This window comes from Setaria viridis, chromosome 8 (assembly GCF_005286985.2).
Source record: "Setaria viridis chromosome 8, Setaria_viridis_v4.0, whole genome shotgun sequence".
Taxonomy (NCBI): domain Eukaryota; kingdom Viridiplantae; phylum Streptophyta; class Magnoliopsida; order Poales; family Poaceae; genus Setaria; species Setaria viridis.
Window position 1 is genome coordinate 2,187,070 of NC_048270.2, and position 17,819 is coordinate 2,204,888.

At 48.4% G+C, this 17,819-nt stretch overlaps 3 protein-coding genes across 4 annotated transcripts; all 3 read left to right on the forward strand.

Annotated features, from left to right (window-relative positions):
* Positions 1-2,469: 2,469 nt before the first annotated feature.
* On the forward strand, positions 2,470-10,344 carry LOC117833151 (DDT domain-containing protein PTM). Of its 2 annotated transcripts, none has more exons than XM_034712560.2 (10): positions 2,470-4,181; positions 4,294-4,965; positions 5,082-6,339; positions 6,834-7,134; positions 7,224-7,348; positions 7,428-7,885; positions 7,983-8,011; positions 8,146-8,832; positions 8,924-9,951; positions 10,010-10,344. In XM_034712560.2, exons 1-9 carry the CDS (start codon positions 2,806-2,808, stop codon positions 9,892-9,894), a joined length of 5,877 nt encoding a protein of 1,958 aa, XP_034568451.1. In that variant the 5' UTR covers positions 2,470-2,805; the 3' UTR covers positions 9,895-9,951; positions 10,010-10,344. The 2 variants fall into 2 exon arrangements, with proteins under 2 accessions (XP_034568451.1, XP_034568450.1); XM_034712559.2 differs by having other exon boundaries at positions 10,034-10,344.
* A 142-nt stretch (positions 10,345-10,486) lies between these two features.
* Positions 10,487-13,775, forward strand: LOC117833156 (uncharacterized). Its single transcript, XM_034712567.2, has 3 exons — positions 10,487-11,281; positions 11,586-11,768; positions 13,433-13,775. Exons 1-2 carry the CDS (start codon positions 10,892-10,894, stop codon positions 11,754-11,756), a joined length of 561 nt encoding a protein of 186 aa, XP_034568458.1. The 5' UTR covers positions 10,487-10,891; the 3' UTR covers positions 11,757-11,768; positions 13,433-13,775.
* A 147-nt stretch (positions 13,776-13,922) lies between these two features.
* Positions 13,923-17,302, forward strand: LOC117833152 (leucine-rich repeat receptor-like protein kinase PXC1). The gene is made up of 2 exons (XM_034712561.2): positions 13,923-16,243; positions 16,343-17,302. The coding sequence occupies exons 1-2, from the start codon at positions 14,662-14,664 to the stop codon at positions 17,062-17,064; spliced, it is 2,304 nt and encodes a 767-aa protein (XP_034568452.1). The 5' UTR covers positions 13,923-14,661; the 3' UTR covers positions 17,065-17,302.
* The last annotated feature ends 517 nt before the right edge of the window (positions 17,303-17,819 follow it).

Consider the following 17,819-nt stretch of genomic DNA (forward strand, 5'->3'; position numbering starts at 1 on the left):
ACACACCTCCCCGAAGCTGCCCATCATCCTATGAATATGCTTTACAAAGGGGTCATTTGGACCTTCTGCCCGACACATCGCAAAGTCATCACTAATTTTGCTCCGTCAACGATGCTCCCAAGGAACAGGCATCAATCAACAGCTCGTCAGCTTGGATGCTGCTATTTCTGTACGTCTGATCTGCATTTCTGATAGTTACTTCCACCATTCCATGTAAAGGTCTTCTATGTAGTTATGTACTAATAAAGGAGACACATCAGATTTGCAGTGCTTCAGGAACAATTTTTAAAATCATTTAAACACAACTGAAATCATTATGCTTGTATTTGTACATAATGCGTTTCGCGTGGCTTTGTCTTAGTGAACATCTGCAGTTTAATGTCGATTTACCAATTACTTCGCACTTAGCTGATTTACATTGTGTATTGATATTGTGATGACGAACTAAACAGTTATGTCCCCTAATATTATTTTCTGGCAACTATTGCCGATGATTTTAAGTAGTAGCTTAAACAGCACCAAGATTTGGACATTATGCTCCACCAATCCAGCGGCATCCTTATAGAATTCAGTTTTCTTTGAATGCAAAGATTTATGTTTGCGAGGTGATGAACTGGGCAGATATGTAATGTAACAAGTAGATCAATCCGGCCTGAGCAGGCCCGGCCTCTTCTGGCCCAACTAGCATTGCAATCAGGCCCAACTCGATAATTCTGTCTGATAAGCTGTTAAGATGATGGGCCTTGGTATAGGTTTTCGGCCTGAAATGAATTAGACTTTTCCTTATTAGCCCGGTCCAACGCCATGCCTTAACCCAAACAAACAAAAGAGGACCGAGGCACACAAATTTTCTTTTGCAAAAAATGACACGGCGGGATAAGTGAACATACCTTAACCCAAACCAAAGAACCAAAATAGCAGTTAGCATTAAACTAAAAAAATAAACTTGTGCTTCAGCCTTCTCGAAGTTATGCCCTTGAAATAATCTCCCTTTATATTTGTCAACTTAAACAAAAATATTACATAAGAAGAATGTAGAGAACACGTTCTCAGCTCATGAGAGAATCTCCTGTAACTGAGAATTTAAGAATTTTAAAACTTAGTTTCAAATTGCTTTGGATTTTGTGTTATTAATTAAAGGTTTACCAATTTCTTCAATCATTGTGTCTTACCATGCTATTCAATTCACCTTTGACGTTGACTATAGGCATGTTTGAACTATGATTGCTTCATCTAATCCTTATGACCATTCTCTTAGGATTTGGAATTCTCATATAATCATCATGGGTTTCACATTTACTTTCTTGTCGATGATTTAAAAAAAGCCCATGTGACAAGTAAAACATACGAAAATTGCTAAGAGGCAGTTGTCTGAGCCAATTGCTCCAAAATAGATACATAGCCTCATCTAGTATTCAACCGGTGCCCTAGTGACATGAATTGAAATAAAAATGATTGGCTAGTCAGCCGAGCTTGGGAAGATGCTATGCTACAACATAGCACTCCCTAGGGCTTACGATTTAGCATCAAAGAATCATATAACATATCATAATGGCACACCGCACCCGGTTCATCGCACCGTTCAATTGTACACTTCTAATCATGTAGATTATTATGGCTGAATTGAACTACATAAACAAGCAATTCGAGAGGGACACCAGTTACAACATTTTGCCTATCTCACATACGGGTGTGGAGACGTTCACGAAGTTTAGTGTAAGCCTATGTGCAAAGATAGAACTAGAAGCAATCAGAGGTACAAACAACTACGCAGGTGTAGTCACACCAGCACACCTCGCACCTAGTCCACAGGTGGGCACACCCGCACACAAGCAACCGCTGGCGAGGAGCGAGAGTGCCAAGGGGCACCGCAGCACACAAGCAGCAAGTCCGGGCACTTGGCGCGAGCCAACCGTTGCCCCCCTGCCCTACCTGAGCAAGCAAGCTGACGGCACGCTCCCTCCACCGTTTTTGAATTTGAAAAACTCGGAGCACCTCCCTCCCTCCCTCCTTCCCTCCACCGCCTGGCGGCCGTCGACCAGCGGCCGTCGTACGTGCAAGACCTGGTGGTGGAACGCGCGCAGCCTGACCCGGTTCAGCCAGCTCGCGCGCGGACACGACGAGGCTGCACGCTTGCTCGAACCCAACCGGGTCCGTTCCCACCCGCGCGCCCGCATCCGCCCACGAAGGAACGAACGAACCAGCTCTCCCGAAGGGCCGAACGGACGACGGGACGAGCCAGCCGGTAGCCAACCGGGCGGGTCGGTCCGCACACACGCGCCACGACCCCCGCACCCGCACCCGCACCCCCGAAAAGGGAACTCGAACCGGAGTGACGCGAGCCAGGCTGGTGCGAGTCGGGGTGCGGCTCGGCCCTCCCTCGCCTGGTGTGCTTGCGCCCGTGCTACAGTTCTCTCTTCTCCTCCCTTCCCTTCCTCCCCTCTCCCCCCCCCCCCCCCATCCCCCCCCACCCCCATCATCTCCACCTCTTCCCCTCCCCCAACTCCTCTCCGCCGCCTCGCCTCCCGCCGCCATCGCCATAGGGTTTGCGGGCCCTGCAGCCGACCTTCCCCATATCCCGTTCCATTCATCCACGCAGGCTTATCGCTGCCGCCTTCGCCGCAGAAGGGCGAGATCGGCGGCTTCCGCAACTCCCAGATTCGTATCCGGTCATACCCGTCCCCGCATCCGCGCCGGCGCCGCCTCCGCTTCACCAATCCCGTCGGAATCTGTCCTGGAGGTCCGCGATTCGCTACGAGGATGGCTCTGTAGGGCGCACTCGCTAGGGTTTTCGGGCCCGGTACCATGGACGCCGTGGAGCCCCGGGAGGGTTCCGATCGGGTGCTGGACGCCTCCTCCGCCGCGGCGGCCCCGGCGCCGGATGCTGACGAGGTGGATATGGAGACCGCCGATGGCGGCGCTGCGGTGGGAGAACCTGCTACCCCACGCGCGGCCAGTGAGGCGGAGGCGGGTGAAGGCATCGCGGCGGAGCATGGGTGTGATGTGGGGGCCTCGGTGAGCAAGCCGAGGATGGAGGTTAATGAGGGCGGTGCAGCGGGCGGAGAGCACTCCGCGGCGCCTGAAGCAAACGAGGTGGATGAGGGCGGTGCTGCGGGTGAAGGACACTCTGATGTGCCTGCAGCGAAGGAGGTTGGTGAGGGCAGCATTCAGGGGGAAGTGCAAGATGTGGCTCCTGTGGTGTCTGAATCGAAGATGGAGGTGGACGAGGGTGGTGCTGCATGCAAAGAGAACTCTGCAGCTTCCACACTGAGCGAGGTGAATGTGGGGAGCGTTCCAGAGGCAGTGCAAGATTTGGCTCCCGTGGCATCTGAAATGAAGATGGAGGTGGATGAAGGCTGTGTTCAGGAGCAAGAGCGCACTGCAGTGGCTGCGGAAGGCAAGGTTAAGATGGAGGAAGGTGATGGCAGAGTGGCGAATCAAGGGCCTGCAACTCCTGCTGGGGGCCTTCAGGTGAAACAGGAGGTAGGGGAAAGCTTGGTGGGCCGCTACATTGGCCGGAGTGCTCCAGGGCATGCAAGGATTCTGATAGGGAAGGTTGCATCCTATGATAGCACAACTGGGGTCTACAGTGTGGTGTTTGAAGATGGACATGGTGAGGATTTGGGGCTTCCTCAACTCCAGGAATTTCTCATGTCCGATGAGAATGGTGCATTAGGCATGAAAGTGAGCTGCAGGAAAAGGAAGCTAGACTTGCTGGTTTCATCAGGGAGTGCCTCGGAGGTCAAAGAGCCATCAAGTACTAGGCAGAGGGTTGATGGATGCGAGTCGTCTGCCAGGCCTGATGCACCACAGCATAGTGGGTCTGGCTCGGATATGTCTGAGGATGTTGAATCTTCGAGTAATTCATCAGATTTCACTAAAGAAGGACCATCTGAGCCATGCCCTCCTGTACAGGCCGTGGAGTTGCCTCCGTCATCGGGAGACATTCCTGTGCCAGAAGAGTCCATAAGTTATCTCTTTTCTGTTTATAACTTCCTGCGATCGTTCAGCGTGCAGCTGTTCCTGAGTCCATTTGGGCTGGATGATTTTGTTGCGGCCATTAATTGCAGTGCGCAGAATAACTTGTTGGATGCTGTACATGTCTCGCTATTGCGCGCACTGAGGCGGCATCTTGAATCTAAATCTGGTGGAGGATCTCAGCTTGCCTCAAATTGCTTGAAGTAAGTACTCTATATTCCAACCCCTTCTTAACTACAATAACTATTTCGTAACTGCTGTGTTTCCTTACTTAAAATTCTGATAATAATTTCACTTTCCTTGAAATGTGTGCAGGTATCTGGATTGGACATTATTAGATGCATTGACTTGGCCAACTTTCTTACTAGAGTACCTGTATGTGATGGGTTGCATTAAGAATCTAGGGGGACGGAGTTTTGGTAGAAGCCTCCTAGCCACGGAATACTATAAACTTCCTGTTGCCATGAAGCTGAGGGTGCTGCAAATACTCTGTGATCATGTCATTGAATCAGATGAGCTCAAAACTGAACTGGAGGACCGAGAAGGCTATAATGAGGAAATGGAATATGAGATTGATTCTAGCGCCCTTTTGGAGGCTGGTTCAAGAGCAGTCTCGAACAGAGCCTCAAAGGCCTCTGCTTACAAAAAGATGAATGATTTGCAGAACGTGGAAAGCACTCCAAATGTAACAAATTCAGAAGGTACTGTAGCGGACACTTCTCAGGATGGCAACAGTGATGATTGCCGAATATGTGGAATGGATGGGACTTTGGTATGCTGCGATGGCTGCCCATGGGCATATCACTCGAGATGTATTGGTCAAAACAAAGCCTTCCTTCCTCAGGGAGAATGGTTTTGTCCAGAATGTGTTATTAACAAGCTTGGACCAACTTCGTCAAGAATTGAGCGTGGTGCAAGAGGGGCTCAAACGTTTGGCAATGATATGTGCGGGAGGCTATTCTTAGGAACTTGCGATTATTTGCTGGTGTAAGTTCTTGCAAATTAACCATACAATACTTCAGTTTTACTCATGATTTGTTCTGCATGACCTGCTACGGTGTGTCCTATACTTCCTTTAATATTTGCTCCATGAAATACTTCAGGATCGGAACATCTTCAGCTGTGGAGTCTTATTCAAGATATTACAATCGTTATGATGTTGTCAAGGTCCTCCAAAGACTTGCTCTCTCAGATGCATATGTGGATATATGCAGTCAAATAGAAGAATACTGGAAGCATTTAGTTGGTATAGCTCAGAGTGAGAGATCAAAAATAGGTAAAGAAGTTGGTGTGAGCCATACTCCACAACCCGGTATGTTGAGTTTTACTCCTATGAAAGCAGGAGATGGAAGTATCTGGACAACTTTAAAAGATGGAGGGGACAGTAAAACAGTAGCACTTCCTCAAACATATATGCAGCAGAAATTTGTGTCTAATGAGGAACAAAAATGTATGCCCAGCTTAGTCGCTGCCGCTGAGAAGAATGCTGAAGTTTGCAATCAAACTCTATCAGCTCAGTATAACATACATAACACACCCAGAAATGGAGCTTTTGGACCATCCGTGGTATCGTCAATTTCTCATCAGAATGGATCCATTGTAAAGGGTGCGTATAACATAGCGCACGCACAGCCAACTCAAAGTATATCCCGTCCAGACTTACCCACTAACGTTGGAAGTAATGGCATGCCTAGGGAAGGTACCGTGAGCACCATTTCTGCAAAGGCAGAATCATTTTGTCCATCTTATCAAGGTAAACAACACCTTCAGCTGTTTGCTGAAAGATCTGGAAACATGAGTGGTGGCAAGGCAGCAAAATTTTCATCTTTTAAACCACAGGCTTACATGAATCTCTACAATCATGGCAATATTGCAGCATCTGCTGCTGCCAATCTTGCTGTTATTACATCTGATGAGGGTAAGGTTTCAGCATCCAAACAGACTGCAAACCCAAGGAAAAGAATGGCTGCAGACAATTCCCTACAGTTGAAAGCATTTTCCTCAGCAGCCGCACAATTTGTTTGGCCAAGTACTGAAAAGAAGCTTATGGAAGTCCCAAGAGATAGGTGTGGTTGGTGCCTTGCTTGTAGAAGTTCAGCAATTGGAAATAAAAAGGCTTGTTTTCTTAACATGGCCACTGCAAATGCTGCTAAAGGGTCTGCTCGAATTCTTAGTGTCATGCATGTAATAAAAAATTCTGATAGCCATTTCCCCAGTATTGTTGCTTATTTAGCCAACATGGAGGAAAGTTTGCGTGGCCTATTAGTTGGTTCACTACAGGACGCGCAGCAGAAAGAACGATGGCATCAACAACTACGAGAAGCTTCCAACTGCAGAACTGTAATACCCCTATTGCTTGAGGTGAGTTATAGGATTCAGTTAATAATTTTTCTGTATCCTTTGATACTCAATATTCTACAACCAAGTAACGATATAGTATATGACCCCGGATGCTGTCAGCAAGCGGTGGTATTAAATAGATTACTAATTTCAAATTTCTTATGCACCTTGAGCTAGATACATGATATTCATGCATGTATGCTTTTAATAAAGGAAATTACCTCTACATACAATGTTACGGACTGTTAAAGATTTAGTATGCAATAAAGGATATTGAAAGAAAGATAGAAGTTACTTTTAAGAAAGTTATTGCCATAAATGATAGTCACAGGAAGTGAGCCTAGCTCAACTGGTTGGGGTGGGAGTCCTTTTGAACGCGAATTTGTGTGCCCATTTCTTTCTTCTTAATGAAAAAACACATAATTTCTCCTAGGTTGGATCTCCTTTTTTATATAAATGGGAGTAAAAATGACTACAGTTGTTATGTCATTAAAAATTGTTACTATTCTATGCAGTTGGAAAGCAACATCCGTGGAGTGGCATTTTCTGCAAGCTGGTTGAAGCCAATAGATGACTGGCCTGTGGAATCTCCTGGTCTATCGGCTGGGGCATCTCGTCCTGCACAATACCAAAAACGTGGAGCTGGTGGAAGGCGTGGCAGAAGACGTTCGTTGGCATCTGAATGTGGTACTGCTACTGCTACTGCTACTGATGATGACAACAGCTGGACTTGGTGGACCGGAGGAAATATTTCAAAACGTACTTTGCAGAGGGGGGCTGTTCTATGTTCAACCATAAGAAAAGTTGCTCGCCAAGGTACTGTGCATTTAACTGTTACTAGTCTTATTTCATCCTCTATCAGTCTCCAGGGCATGAACAAGTTGTCGTGTTTTGACTCCCACTAGGTGGTAAAACTAGGATAGCAGGTTTACCTTACCATGAAGCTTCCAATTTTCCAAGACGATCTCGTCAATTTGCTTGGAGAGCATGTGTTGGACTAAGCCAGACTTCATCTCAACTTGCTCTGCAGGTTAGCACTTCTGTTCTGATGTTATAAAGAGTACTATCAAACCTACTTTAGCAATGATCCTAATATTTATTTCTCTCAGGTTAGATATCTTGATGCCCACATTAGATGGAAGGAATTCATCCCTCCAGATCAAATTCCTTCAGATGGAAAAAGTTCTGATGCTGACTTTTCCGCCCTCAGAAATGCTGTAATCTGTGATAAAAAAATAATTGACAATAAGATAAGATATGCACTTAAGTTTCCCAACCAGAAGCATCTTCCTGTGCGTGTGACAAAAAATATCTTGGAAGCAGAAGGTGATCAGGATGAAAATAGCAAATTGTGGTTTTCCGAAAACCACGTGCCACTGTACATGTTGCGAGAATTTGAGCAGAATTATGGTAGTAGCTCCTTGCCTAGTCCAGGAATTTCAAACTCTAACTGTTTCACCAATTTGTACCCAAGAGTAAAAGCATATACCGGAGATGTCTTTTCTTATCTCTTTCACAAAGGAGATGTTTATCCCTGCACCTCATGCAAGAAGGATGTTCTGTACAGGTTTGTTTTTCTACTTCGCCTCGTTATGTGATAAACTGATCATACATTCATTCTTGTTTGAGATACTAACTTTTGTATTTTTGTTGATCGCATGCAGGGATGTTGTTAAATGCAGCTCTTGTCAAGGTATGATTTTATGGCATGCACTTTAGATGATTTGTTTTCCTTTTTTATCCTCATAGTATCCAAGAGTATTATTGATCGATTTCTGAGCTCTCCAATACTTAGTCTCACTATTGCTGTCTAAAAATAACTTTCAGGTTATTGTCATAAAGAGTGTACATCAAGATCTATTGTTAGCAAAGGAGGCAGTGCTACTTCCAATTTGACATGCAAGCTATGCCTCCAGAAGCGGAATCTTATGCTGACAAGTTACAATACAAATGTAAGTTATATCCGCCCCCAACAGAAGAGTACTGGCCAACAGCAAGTGACCGCTCCCAAAGTTGTCTTTAAGGTTGGTTCTTCCCATTCTGCTGAACCTTCCCTGAAAGTTGAAGCGCAGACAGTCACAAAGGTTAAAGCACAGCCAGCCACAAAGGTTAAAACACAGCCACTTGCAAATGTGGAAGCTCAGCCAATTATGAATGTGAAGGCCCAGCCAATCGCGAAGGTGGAATCCCAGACACTTGCAAAAGTGGAAGCCTTGCCAATCACAAATGCGGCAACTACGAATATCATTAGCGTACCAGCTCAGCCAAAGACAAAAGCAAAAAAGTCAAAATCAGAAAAACCTAAGAAACCTAAAAAAGTTCAAGCGATCACATATTTTGGTCTCGTATGGAAGAAAAATAAGAACGACAAGGATGATGGAAATGAATTCAGGGCGAATGATGTGATCCTTAAAAGTAAGGATGGCATAGGTTCGTCAATAAAACCAACTTGTTGCCTCTGTAACAAAACTTATTCTCCGGAATTCCTGTATGTACGCTGTGAGAGGTGCAGAAGTAAGTCTATTTAGCATTGTTGCATCTTAAAGTATTATCCTTTTGTGTTATGTAATAATTTTTTTAATATCTTGGTATTCCCTGCACACAGATTGGTTTCATGGTGATGCCTTGCAACTTGAGGATGAAAGGATTGATGAGTTGGTTGCGTACCGATGCTGTAGGTGCCGAAGGAGAGCCATACCCCAATGTCCTCATTCAGATGATTATATAAAGCCTGAACCAGAATGTAGTGAACAAACAGTTGCTACATCATCGCAGTCAACAATGCTATCTAGTGAGGCGACTTTTGCTTTAGGAGATCAGGACCCACTGCTCGCTTCATATGGAATCGTTGAACCAATTGGGGAAGAAACAGTTGATGCTGATTTATCCACTAACATGGTAAGCTTTGCCCCAGGAAGCAACAAGAAGCTGTCAATAAGAAGAGCACAAGCTAAAAATTGTGAATACCTTGATCAAGCAAGATCTGCGAATGAGTATTATATCCAGAATCAATCTCAAGGGAATGGGAACATCAATTTCAGCCACATGAATGAATATTCCTTTTCGGAGGCTGACAGCGTGGATGCTTCAGAGCTATTGGGGTGGGATTTTTCCCAAGGAACTGCATATGCTGCCCCTCCTGAATCCACTGCTACTCACCAAGCAAATGACACTAGCTGTGGCAACTTTGCAATTGACCAATATGAACCCCAGACTTATTTCTCATTTACTGAGCTGCTTGAAGCTGATGATACACAGCTTGACAGTGCATTTGGGATGTCTACTAATCTGCAAGGCAATGGCAACTGTACAGGAAACTTCGATCAACAGGGAGCTGGTTTTGATGAAATGTATTTTATGATAGAAGATGGAGCTTCAAATATGAACTTCCCAGCAGATGATCCCTCCCCTGATGTGGTAGCATGTCACAAGTGCCAGAACACTGAGCCACCACCTGATCTCAAATGTGCAGTCTGTAACCTGCAGATACACCGGCAATGCTCACCTTGGGATGAAAATGTGCCGCCTGCTGCGAGTGGCGATTGGAGTTGTGGTGGTTGTCGAGAGTGGCGATGATTACATTCTGTACTTCATTGCATCTGTTGAGAGTGGCAGCGCCAACTGTGATAGCAGGTAACCACCTTGGTCTTCCATTTTTATACGGATAGGATTTTTGTTAACTAGGTTTTAGTTCCTGAACATGCTTTCTGTTTAGGTGGAAGGTATACGGGTGAAGCGTGCCACGGATCTGGATGAAAATTTTCCATCAAGCTGTTATGATGTGGTGCTACTGATTGTTCGGATGCTGGGGTTGATCATTTGACATAAGTTTAACCATCATATAGTTAGACTAGCAATGACTGCTGCGGAGTTTACACTGTAAATACTAAAGGATGGGTCACAGAGACCATTTTCCATTCTTTAGCAACATGGTATATGGTTCTGAAAAACCATATTCGTGTAATTGTATTACCACCTTGCAACTTGCATTGTTCTCCTCGTCTTTTCAGATAGAGGCCTTTGCCAGAGTGGTCTGCCATTGCTATGCTCTATATATTTGCCTTAGTTTCTTTTTCTCAGTATGCGAAAACGCTTAGTATTTGCCCTTACAGCTTGGTGCATGCTGCTGCGATGAGATGAAAGATTTTTGAGAAGATAGCAAAATTGTGGTGCTCCATTTAGCTTGAGAAATTCGAGTGATGTTGCTGAGAATGTTTCATCACCGTTTTTTAGGGCAGAGAATGTTTCTCTTTTTCTTTTGAGGAAGAAATTTTTCATCGTTGTATTTATGTTTTTGTTCTTGTTTCGTTTTTTTAGCAAATTTTGTTCTTGTTTCGTGTGAAATGAACACCGCATCGGGCTAACACAAGTCGATCAGCCATCTCAAGCAGGTCTCCGGCCCAATTCCTTACTGGGCTCCATTAGGGCTCTTGCATCTAATGTGGGCTGGTCTGTATTTTCGAAAGGCGGGCCATCGCAGGAGAGAGAGGGCCTTCTTCTACTTGTTCCCTTGTTCCGCTCCGGCCGGCAGCTCTCCACCACCGCGATCTGTCGTCCTCCATCTGCGGCGGCGATGGCGCTCTCCTCCTCCCGGCCGCACCACCTCCTGCGCCCACTCCTCCGCGGCTTCCACGCCTCCGCGCAGGTTCTGTCGCGGGCGGAGCCGCACGAGTTCTCCAAGCCTAGCGGGTACCTGGGCAGCTGGGAGTCCGCTGGGGAGCCCCGGCAGGCGTGGGCGCAGCTAGACCGGCTGAGCAAGGGGTACGCGCGCGACGTGCGGCAGCTGCGGCGGCAGTACGCCTACGAAGTGCAGCTGATGGAGGCCGAGCGGCAGCGGAAGGCAGAGGCGCGCGCCGAGGCCGCCCGCGTCGCCAACGAGGAGCGCAAGGCAGCCAAGGCCGCCGCCGCGCAGACGCGCGCGGCCGAGCGGCGCGCGTTCGAGGAGGACTTCCGCCAGGCCCTTGTAAGTTTGCTTTCCCCGTCTCCTTCCCTCTCTTCCCCATCGTTCTCCCAGTTCGCCATTGCACACAACTTGTTTGGTGAATTGCCTCGTCCATTTGGACTTCTTAGAATGCGAGTCTTAACATTGTGTAAGTTGATATATTAGTTTGGGATTAAGAGGGCGTCTAATCCTAGACCTGCCTGTTTCAGTCATGTTAGCTTCAGTTCAGACGTATGCATAACAACAGCGTCTTTAGCACTCAACTGTAAAGCTAATTGAGATTGGTGCCGTGAAATGTTTGTAACTGAGATGAGATAACTTGCAGATGAAAGAAAGGGCTGAGAAGCTGGAGAGCTGGCGGAAAAAGGAGAAGCTCCAGGAGCAGAAGAAGGCGGAGCACAAGGAGCTCCTGCACAAGAAGAGCAGTGTGTGGCTTACTGAAGATAAACTTGAAGATCAAATACTTGATGCTATCAAGAATACCACTCCTCTATAAGGTTGCTGTGAGGTTAGTTGTACTCTTTTTCTTGCTGTATCATCGCTAACTTTTCTCATCTCTCCAATTTGAAACAGGAAGAGCATCCATGTTAAAATATTTATTTAACGTGTTTGGAGTAAAAATTTTAAAGTATGCAGCCTAAGAAATGGACAACTTAAAATCAAGTTGTCTTAAATAGATGAAGTGCCTATATAGATTGCAAGTCATCGTTTAGATTTTAGGAGATTTGTAGTCTTTGATCCTAGTGAATAGAAGGTTCCATGGAAACATTGAACCAACTTAAATGGATAATGCTTACACTGATTTGAAGCTTTTAGACTTGGATTTATAATGCTTTTGTCTGTGGAGCTTCATTCATATGAACATATGCTTCTCTAGCTTGTAGCCTTTTACATGAAGTTATGTATATGCATAAATCTTACAGAAAATCCAATACCAAAAAATCACTGGTTAGACATTCTTCTATTATTCACCTTGAGACCATATAAGGTGTATTGCAGGCTACAGACTTTTCAAATTTAAGGGACAATTATTGGGAGGCAGAATAGGCATGAATCACTATTACTTTGGAGTTTAGTACCAACTTAGTTGTAAATTTACTTAAGATCTCGTGGAAATGGAGCTCTGATCACAATTGGCTATGAAACAATATCAGGCTTATGGAGTTCAGAACATATAAACATCGAAAGTTTGAACTTTCAATCAGCATTACTCGTATGGTAATTACTAATTTACTAAAAATAAACCGGTACAGGTCACTACGCTTCTGTATACCGCTAGCTCTTCGCAATTTTTTTTGACTGAAAGGATCTTTACGAACTTTGGACGCCAAATTCAAAAATCGCTACTTGGGAGGGGCTAATGAGTGCACCGTTTAGATAAAGTATGATCCATGCCGCCCATTAGTGGTAGGTCAGGCATACATGGAGGGTTTTCAAAAAACCGAGTGGTCAGGAACTTCAAACTTCAACATTTGTTGCATTTCAGATAATAATTGAAGGGGTTCCAGAAGATCTGCATTAATTTTCATTAAGAAATGAGTTTAGATCTCTATGTAATTGTGATGTCCAAAAGTAATTAGGTAACAGCATATCAAATTATGGTATATATCAGTATCTAGAAAAACTGAACGTGTGTGATATCCTTGCTCTGAGCCCTACAGAAATTCCCGAAGGATTTATAATTTTCTAGCTACAAAAGCATTATGTGCTATAAATATTACAATGAGCTAATGGAGCTTTCTGAGTATAGGTTTTGTAGCCAATGCTTCATTTTTCAGATTGAATCAGTAGCATTTATTTCTAGATTAGAATGTAGAGTGGACTTTGCTCAAATTAGGAGTATTTTTTTTTGTAATACAGCTTGGACGAGAATTGCATGGATAAAACTCTGATAGTCTGATTAATAGATACAATGTCTGTATTTTGGTTTTAAAGTTTGTAAGACGACTGGTGGATTTTCATTTTTCTTATTTGCATCCCCTCAGCATGGTTTTGTGGTTATCACCTTTATTGACAGGCTTTGTATTCAGTAAACCTTCACTACATTATATCCATTTTTCTACTGCGGTAGACACGTGGTGGGCAAAATCAAAATCCTGTAGTGACCTTATCTTGCATTGAGTTGACCACGCTCTTGGAAGATACTGACTAGCATCATTTTTCGTTATGCAGGAAGCCAATAGCTGCATGCGAATCAAGAGGAGGACTAGATTATACCCAGCAACCAGACTAGGCCATAAGAATCAGTTTGGGTTTGAGATGTAATGTTATATGTTTGTTAATTTGACTGGATCGCATCAAGCTGCTTGGAGAGATGGCTTTCCTCAATTCTTCACTGAGCAGAAATTATTTAGCTGGCTGCACTCAGAACTGCTGCTGTTCAAAGTTTGCTACCCTCCTTTTCTTGTGGATTAGGGATAATGATTCGCCATTTGTTCTGGTTTGCATAAACTCTTGGCACGATCTGGAAGAACAGGACGTTGCTGTCGAGTCATATGATTTCCCTTTGGCAGTATTTTTCTTGTTAGTTCGATGAACTATCATCCATACTGTTACTGATGTTTTTTTTCTTTACGATTGTTGAGGCATCGTGCTGCTACTATTTTGTCCTAATTGGCGGCTGGCGCCCCCGCAATGGTGCAATCAACTTGCGAGAGAAACGGGATGTGATGACTGATGAGAATGTGAGCGTGAAAAGAAGAGGCAAAGGGCAAAGCAAAATGGAGCAAAAGCGCCGCATGATGAGTCCGTTGCCTTTCTTGTCACGCCGAGAGAGGATCATGATTTCACCCTCATCCCTGTTTCTCATTCTCAAGGTAAGATAAGACCAAGACCAGTGGTAAACTTGCATCTTGAGGGTCCATGGTTCATGTCCCAGAACTGAAGCACAACAATATTTCAGAACACTGGAATTTCTGTAAAGGATCATATAGCATGCAAACTAGTCTAGGCCTGTTTGCAACATGGGTACTTTTCCTATTTCTTAGGGAAAAAATTAAACTGCTTCGTCTGCAATTCTTGTGAAAATTACTGTGTTTCCAAAATGGCCTTGTCCGATCATCACTATGTGCTGCTGTGCATTGTGGTGTGATGGAGAAGACTGCTCTCCTACCTAGGCCTAGGGGACCTATGGGCAGACAGTCACAGAGCAAAAGCGAAAAGTGGAAGCATCCAGTACTGACGAGCCTGACACTGGGCTATGGCCTGTCCAAAAGAAAACAGTAGAGTGAAGAGGTCCCAGTTCAAACACATCCTGATTTCAAAAATCAAAAGGCACGGTTGTTCTCTTGTTCCAATGCAGATTATGGAGCAGCCAAGATCACTCATGGCTTTGATTGAGTAATTCCTCCATGCCGATCTTGCAATAGCCCCAACCACACTCGCCGTTGCAAACAGCAACAATGGCTCTGCAGTTCTTGGCGCGTTCCATGGGGTTCTTGGCGATCTTGGCGTGCCTGAGCTTGGCAATGCCGGCGGCGGCGGCAGCGGGAGCGGCAGCCGCGACCGTGCCGCAGCCGGAGCCGGAGGTGAAGCCGAGCGACACGGACGCGCTCACCATCTTCCGCCACGGCGCCGACGCGCACGGCATCCTGGCCGCCAACTGGAGCAGCGGCGACGCCTGCGCCGGCCGCTGGACGGGCGTCGGCTGCTCCGCCGACGGCCGCCGCGTCACCTCGGTCGCGCTCCCGTCGCTGGACCTGCGGGGCCCGCTCGACCCGCTCTCCCACCTCGCCGAGCTCCGCGCGCTGGACCTCCGCGGGAACCGCCTCAACGGCACGCTCGACGCGCTCCTCCGCGGCGCCCCCAACCTCGTGCTGCTCTACCTCTCCCACAACGACATCTCCGGCGCCATACCCGACGCCGTCGCGCGGCTCCCTCGCCTCGTCCGCGTCGACCTCGCCGACAACAGCCTGAGCGGGCCCATACCGGCAGCGGCGCTCGGCAAGCTCACTGGCCTCCTCACGCTCAAGCTCCAGGACAACCTCCTCACCGGCCTTCTCCCGGACGTCACCGCCGCGCTGCCCCGCCTCGCCGAGTTCAACGCCTCCAACAACCAGCTCTCCGGCCGGGTGCCCGACGCCATGCGCGCCAGGTTCGGCCTCGCCTCCTTCGCCGGCAATGCCGGCCTCTGCGGGCCCGCGCCGCCGCTGCCGCCTTGTTCGTTCCTGCCGCGCGAGCCCGCCCCGACCCCGCCTTCGTCCGTGCCTTCCTCCATGGTGCCGTCCAACCCGGCGGCGTCCTCCTCCGTCGCTTCGTCCTCGCCGGCACTGGCGACCCCGGAGTCGCTCGGTGGGGCTGGCAAGGGGGGCTTGAGGCCCGGCGCAATCGCGGGGATCGCCGTCGGCAATGCCCTGTTCTTCTTTGCTCTGGCGTCGCTGCTTGTAGCGTGTTGCTGCTGCGGGCGAGGCAGCGGCGGCGAGCCTGCAGCCAAGAAGAGGAAGAGACGCGGTCGCGTCGGCCTCGAGGACGGAGATGGCGCGCTGTTCGGCCACCTCAAGGGGGAGCAACCGGCTCGTCCGGGCAGCGCCGGCAGGTGCAGCGACGGCGGCGACAGCGACGGTGCGCGCAGCAAGCTTGTGTTCTTCGGGGCGGATGGCGAGGGCGGGGAGGACGGCGGCGGCGACAGCGATGGCAGCGCCGGGGGAAGGCCAAGGGGCGGCGCGCCGCTGACCTCGCACCTGCAGGAGAGGCGGAGCAGGTTCCAGCTGGAGGAGCTGCTGCGCGCGTCGGCGGAGATGGTCGGCCGGGGCAGCCTCGGCACCGTGTACCGCGCGGTGCTGGGCGATGGGCGCATGGTCGCCGTGAAGCGGCTGCGTGACGCCAACCCCTGCGCCCGCGAGGAGTTCCACCGGTACATGGACCTCATCGGCCGGCTCCGCCACCCGCACCTCGTCCCCCTCAGGGCCTTCTACTACGCCAAGCAGGAGAAGCTCCTCATCTACGACTACCTCCCCAACGGCAACCTCCACGACCGCCTCCACGGTACCATCTCCGGCGATCCTTTTGTCGATAATCATCCCCAAGCAGGAGAATCTGACACGAACAATGTTCTTGCCATTGTCTGAATGATTGATCATTCAGGACACAAGATGACGGGCGAGTCGCCGCTGGACTGGACGACGAGGGTGAGGCTGCTGCTCGGGGCGGCGCGCGGGCTGGCGTGCATCCACCGGGAGTACCGCACGTCCGGCGTGCCCCACGGCAACATCAAGTCCACCAACGTCCTGCTCGACAAGGGCGGCGCCGCCCGCGTCGCCGACTTCGGCCTCGCGCTCCTCCTTAGCCCGGCGCACGCCATCGCCCGCCTCGGCGGCTACATGGCCCCCGAGCAGGCCGACAACAAGCGGCTCTCCCAGGAAGCCGACGTGTACAGCTTCGGCGTGCTCGTGCTGGAGGCGCTGACCGGCAGGTCGCCAGCGACGCAGCACCCGCACCCCTTGCCCGACGCCGCGGACGCGCAGAGGAGGGACAAGAGGAGCGGCGCGGCGGCGGCGGCGGCGGCGGCGAGCCTCCCCGAGTGGGTGCGGTCGGTGGTGCAGGAGGAGTGGACGGCGGAGGTGTTCGACGTGGAGCTGCTCCGGTACCGGGACATCGAGGAGGAGATGGTGGCGATGCTGCACGTGGCGCTGGCGTGCGTGGCGCCGCAGCCGGAGCAGCGGCCGTCCATGGGCGACGTGGTGAGGATGATCGAGAGCGTGCCGGTGGACCAGTCGCCGATGCCCGAGGAGGACAGGGACGTCTCGGTGACGTCGCCGTCCATCGGCGTCACCACCGACGACGGGGGTGGCCGGCTCAGCTACTAGTTCAGGCAGCCTTAGCGCTCGTCTTTGGTTGACTGTAATGTAATACTGGTGTGATGTTCGTTAACGTGGTGCTATGGTTTTGGTAGAACGCTGTGAATCTGTGATGCTCAAGGCCATACAATATATATTTGGGCCGGTTTGTTTGAAGAAACTTGGATTCAGTAGTAGTGGCACCAACTATAAAAGAAAATTATCTCTCTTTTTTTGTTTGAAACGAAGAAAATGATCTCTTTAGGCATACAGTTTGATTTCATCTCAAGATAAACGTGGAAACGGTTATTTGATTTGATTTCATATATTTGATTGAGTTGACGATTAACAGCTGCATTTCTCTTGCTCCATGTATTCCCAACCCAACTTGTGCAGTCATTTGGATACCATGGCAGAAAGGAGAGTGGTCAAAATCGTGAAGAAGGTTGACGACCAGGATTCCTGTAATCCTTCTCTGGACCACGTGTTTGGCCTAGAAGTTCTTTCCCCTGCAATCCGGTCAAGTTCAAGCAGAATAGTAGATCACGCTATGTTGGATTGGAGAATAGTACCTGGACCTGGACCTGGACCGGTTCGTAAGATGTTCTGGAAGAAAGAACAAGAGGAAAGCGACGGGCAGTGCCAAACCATGGCATGACACAGTAGCTCGGCATGACTGAAAGGGGGAAAAAAAGCTCAAGAATGGAGCGCAGAGGGGTGGGTCCGTTGGGATTCGAGTTGACCGGGAGGCATTAGCTTGGAACACGAGAAGAAATGCGTCAAAC

Excerpts from the sequence above, each read along its gene's own strand:
- LOC117833151 (XM_034712560.2), top strand. The coding sequence starts at position 2,806 with ATGGACGCCGTGGAGCCCCGGGAGGGTTCCGATCGGGTGCTGGACGCC. Across the intron at positions 7,349-7,427 it reads CATCTCAACTTGCTCTGCAG|GTTAGATATCTTGATGCCCA; the intron begins GTTAGCACTTCT and ends TATTTCTCTCAG. Across the intron at positions 8,012-8,145 it reads TAAATGCAGCTCTTGTCAAG|GTTATTGTCATAAAGAGTGT; the intron begins GTATGATTTTAT and ends AATAACTTTCAG.
- LOC117833156 (XM_034712567.2), top strand. The coding sequence starts at position 10,892 with ATGGCGCTCTCCTCCTCCCGGCCGCACCACCTCCTGCGCCCACTCCTC. Across the intron at positions 11,282-11,585 it reads AGGACTTCCGCCAGGCCCTT|ATGAAAGAAAGGGCTGAGAA; the intron begins GTAAGTTTGCTT and ends GATAACTTGCAG.
- LOC117833152 (XM_034712561.2), top strand. The coding sequence starts at position 14,662 with ATGGCTCTGCAGTTCTTGGCGCGTTCCATGGGGTTCTTGGCGATCTTG. Across the intron at positions 16,244-16,342 it reads CCTCCACGACCGCCTCCACG|GACACAAGATGACGGGCGAG; the intron begins GTACCATCTCCG and ends TTGATCATTCAG.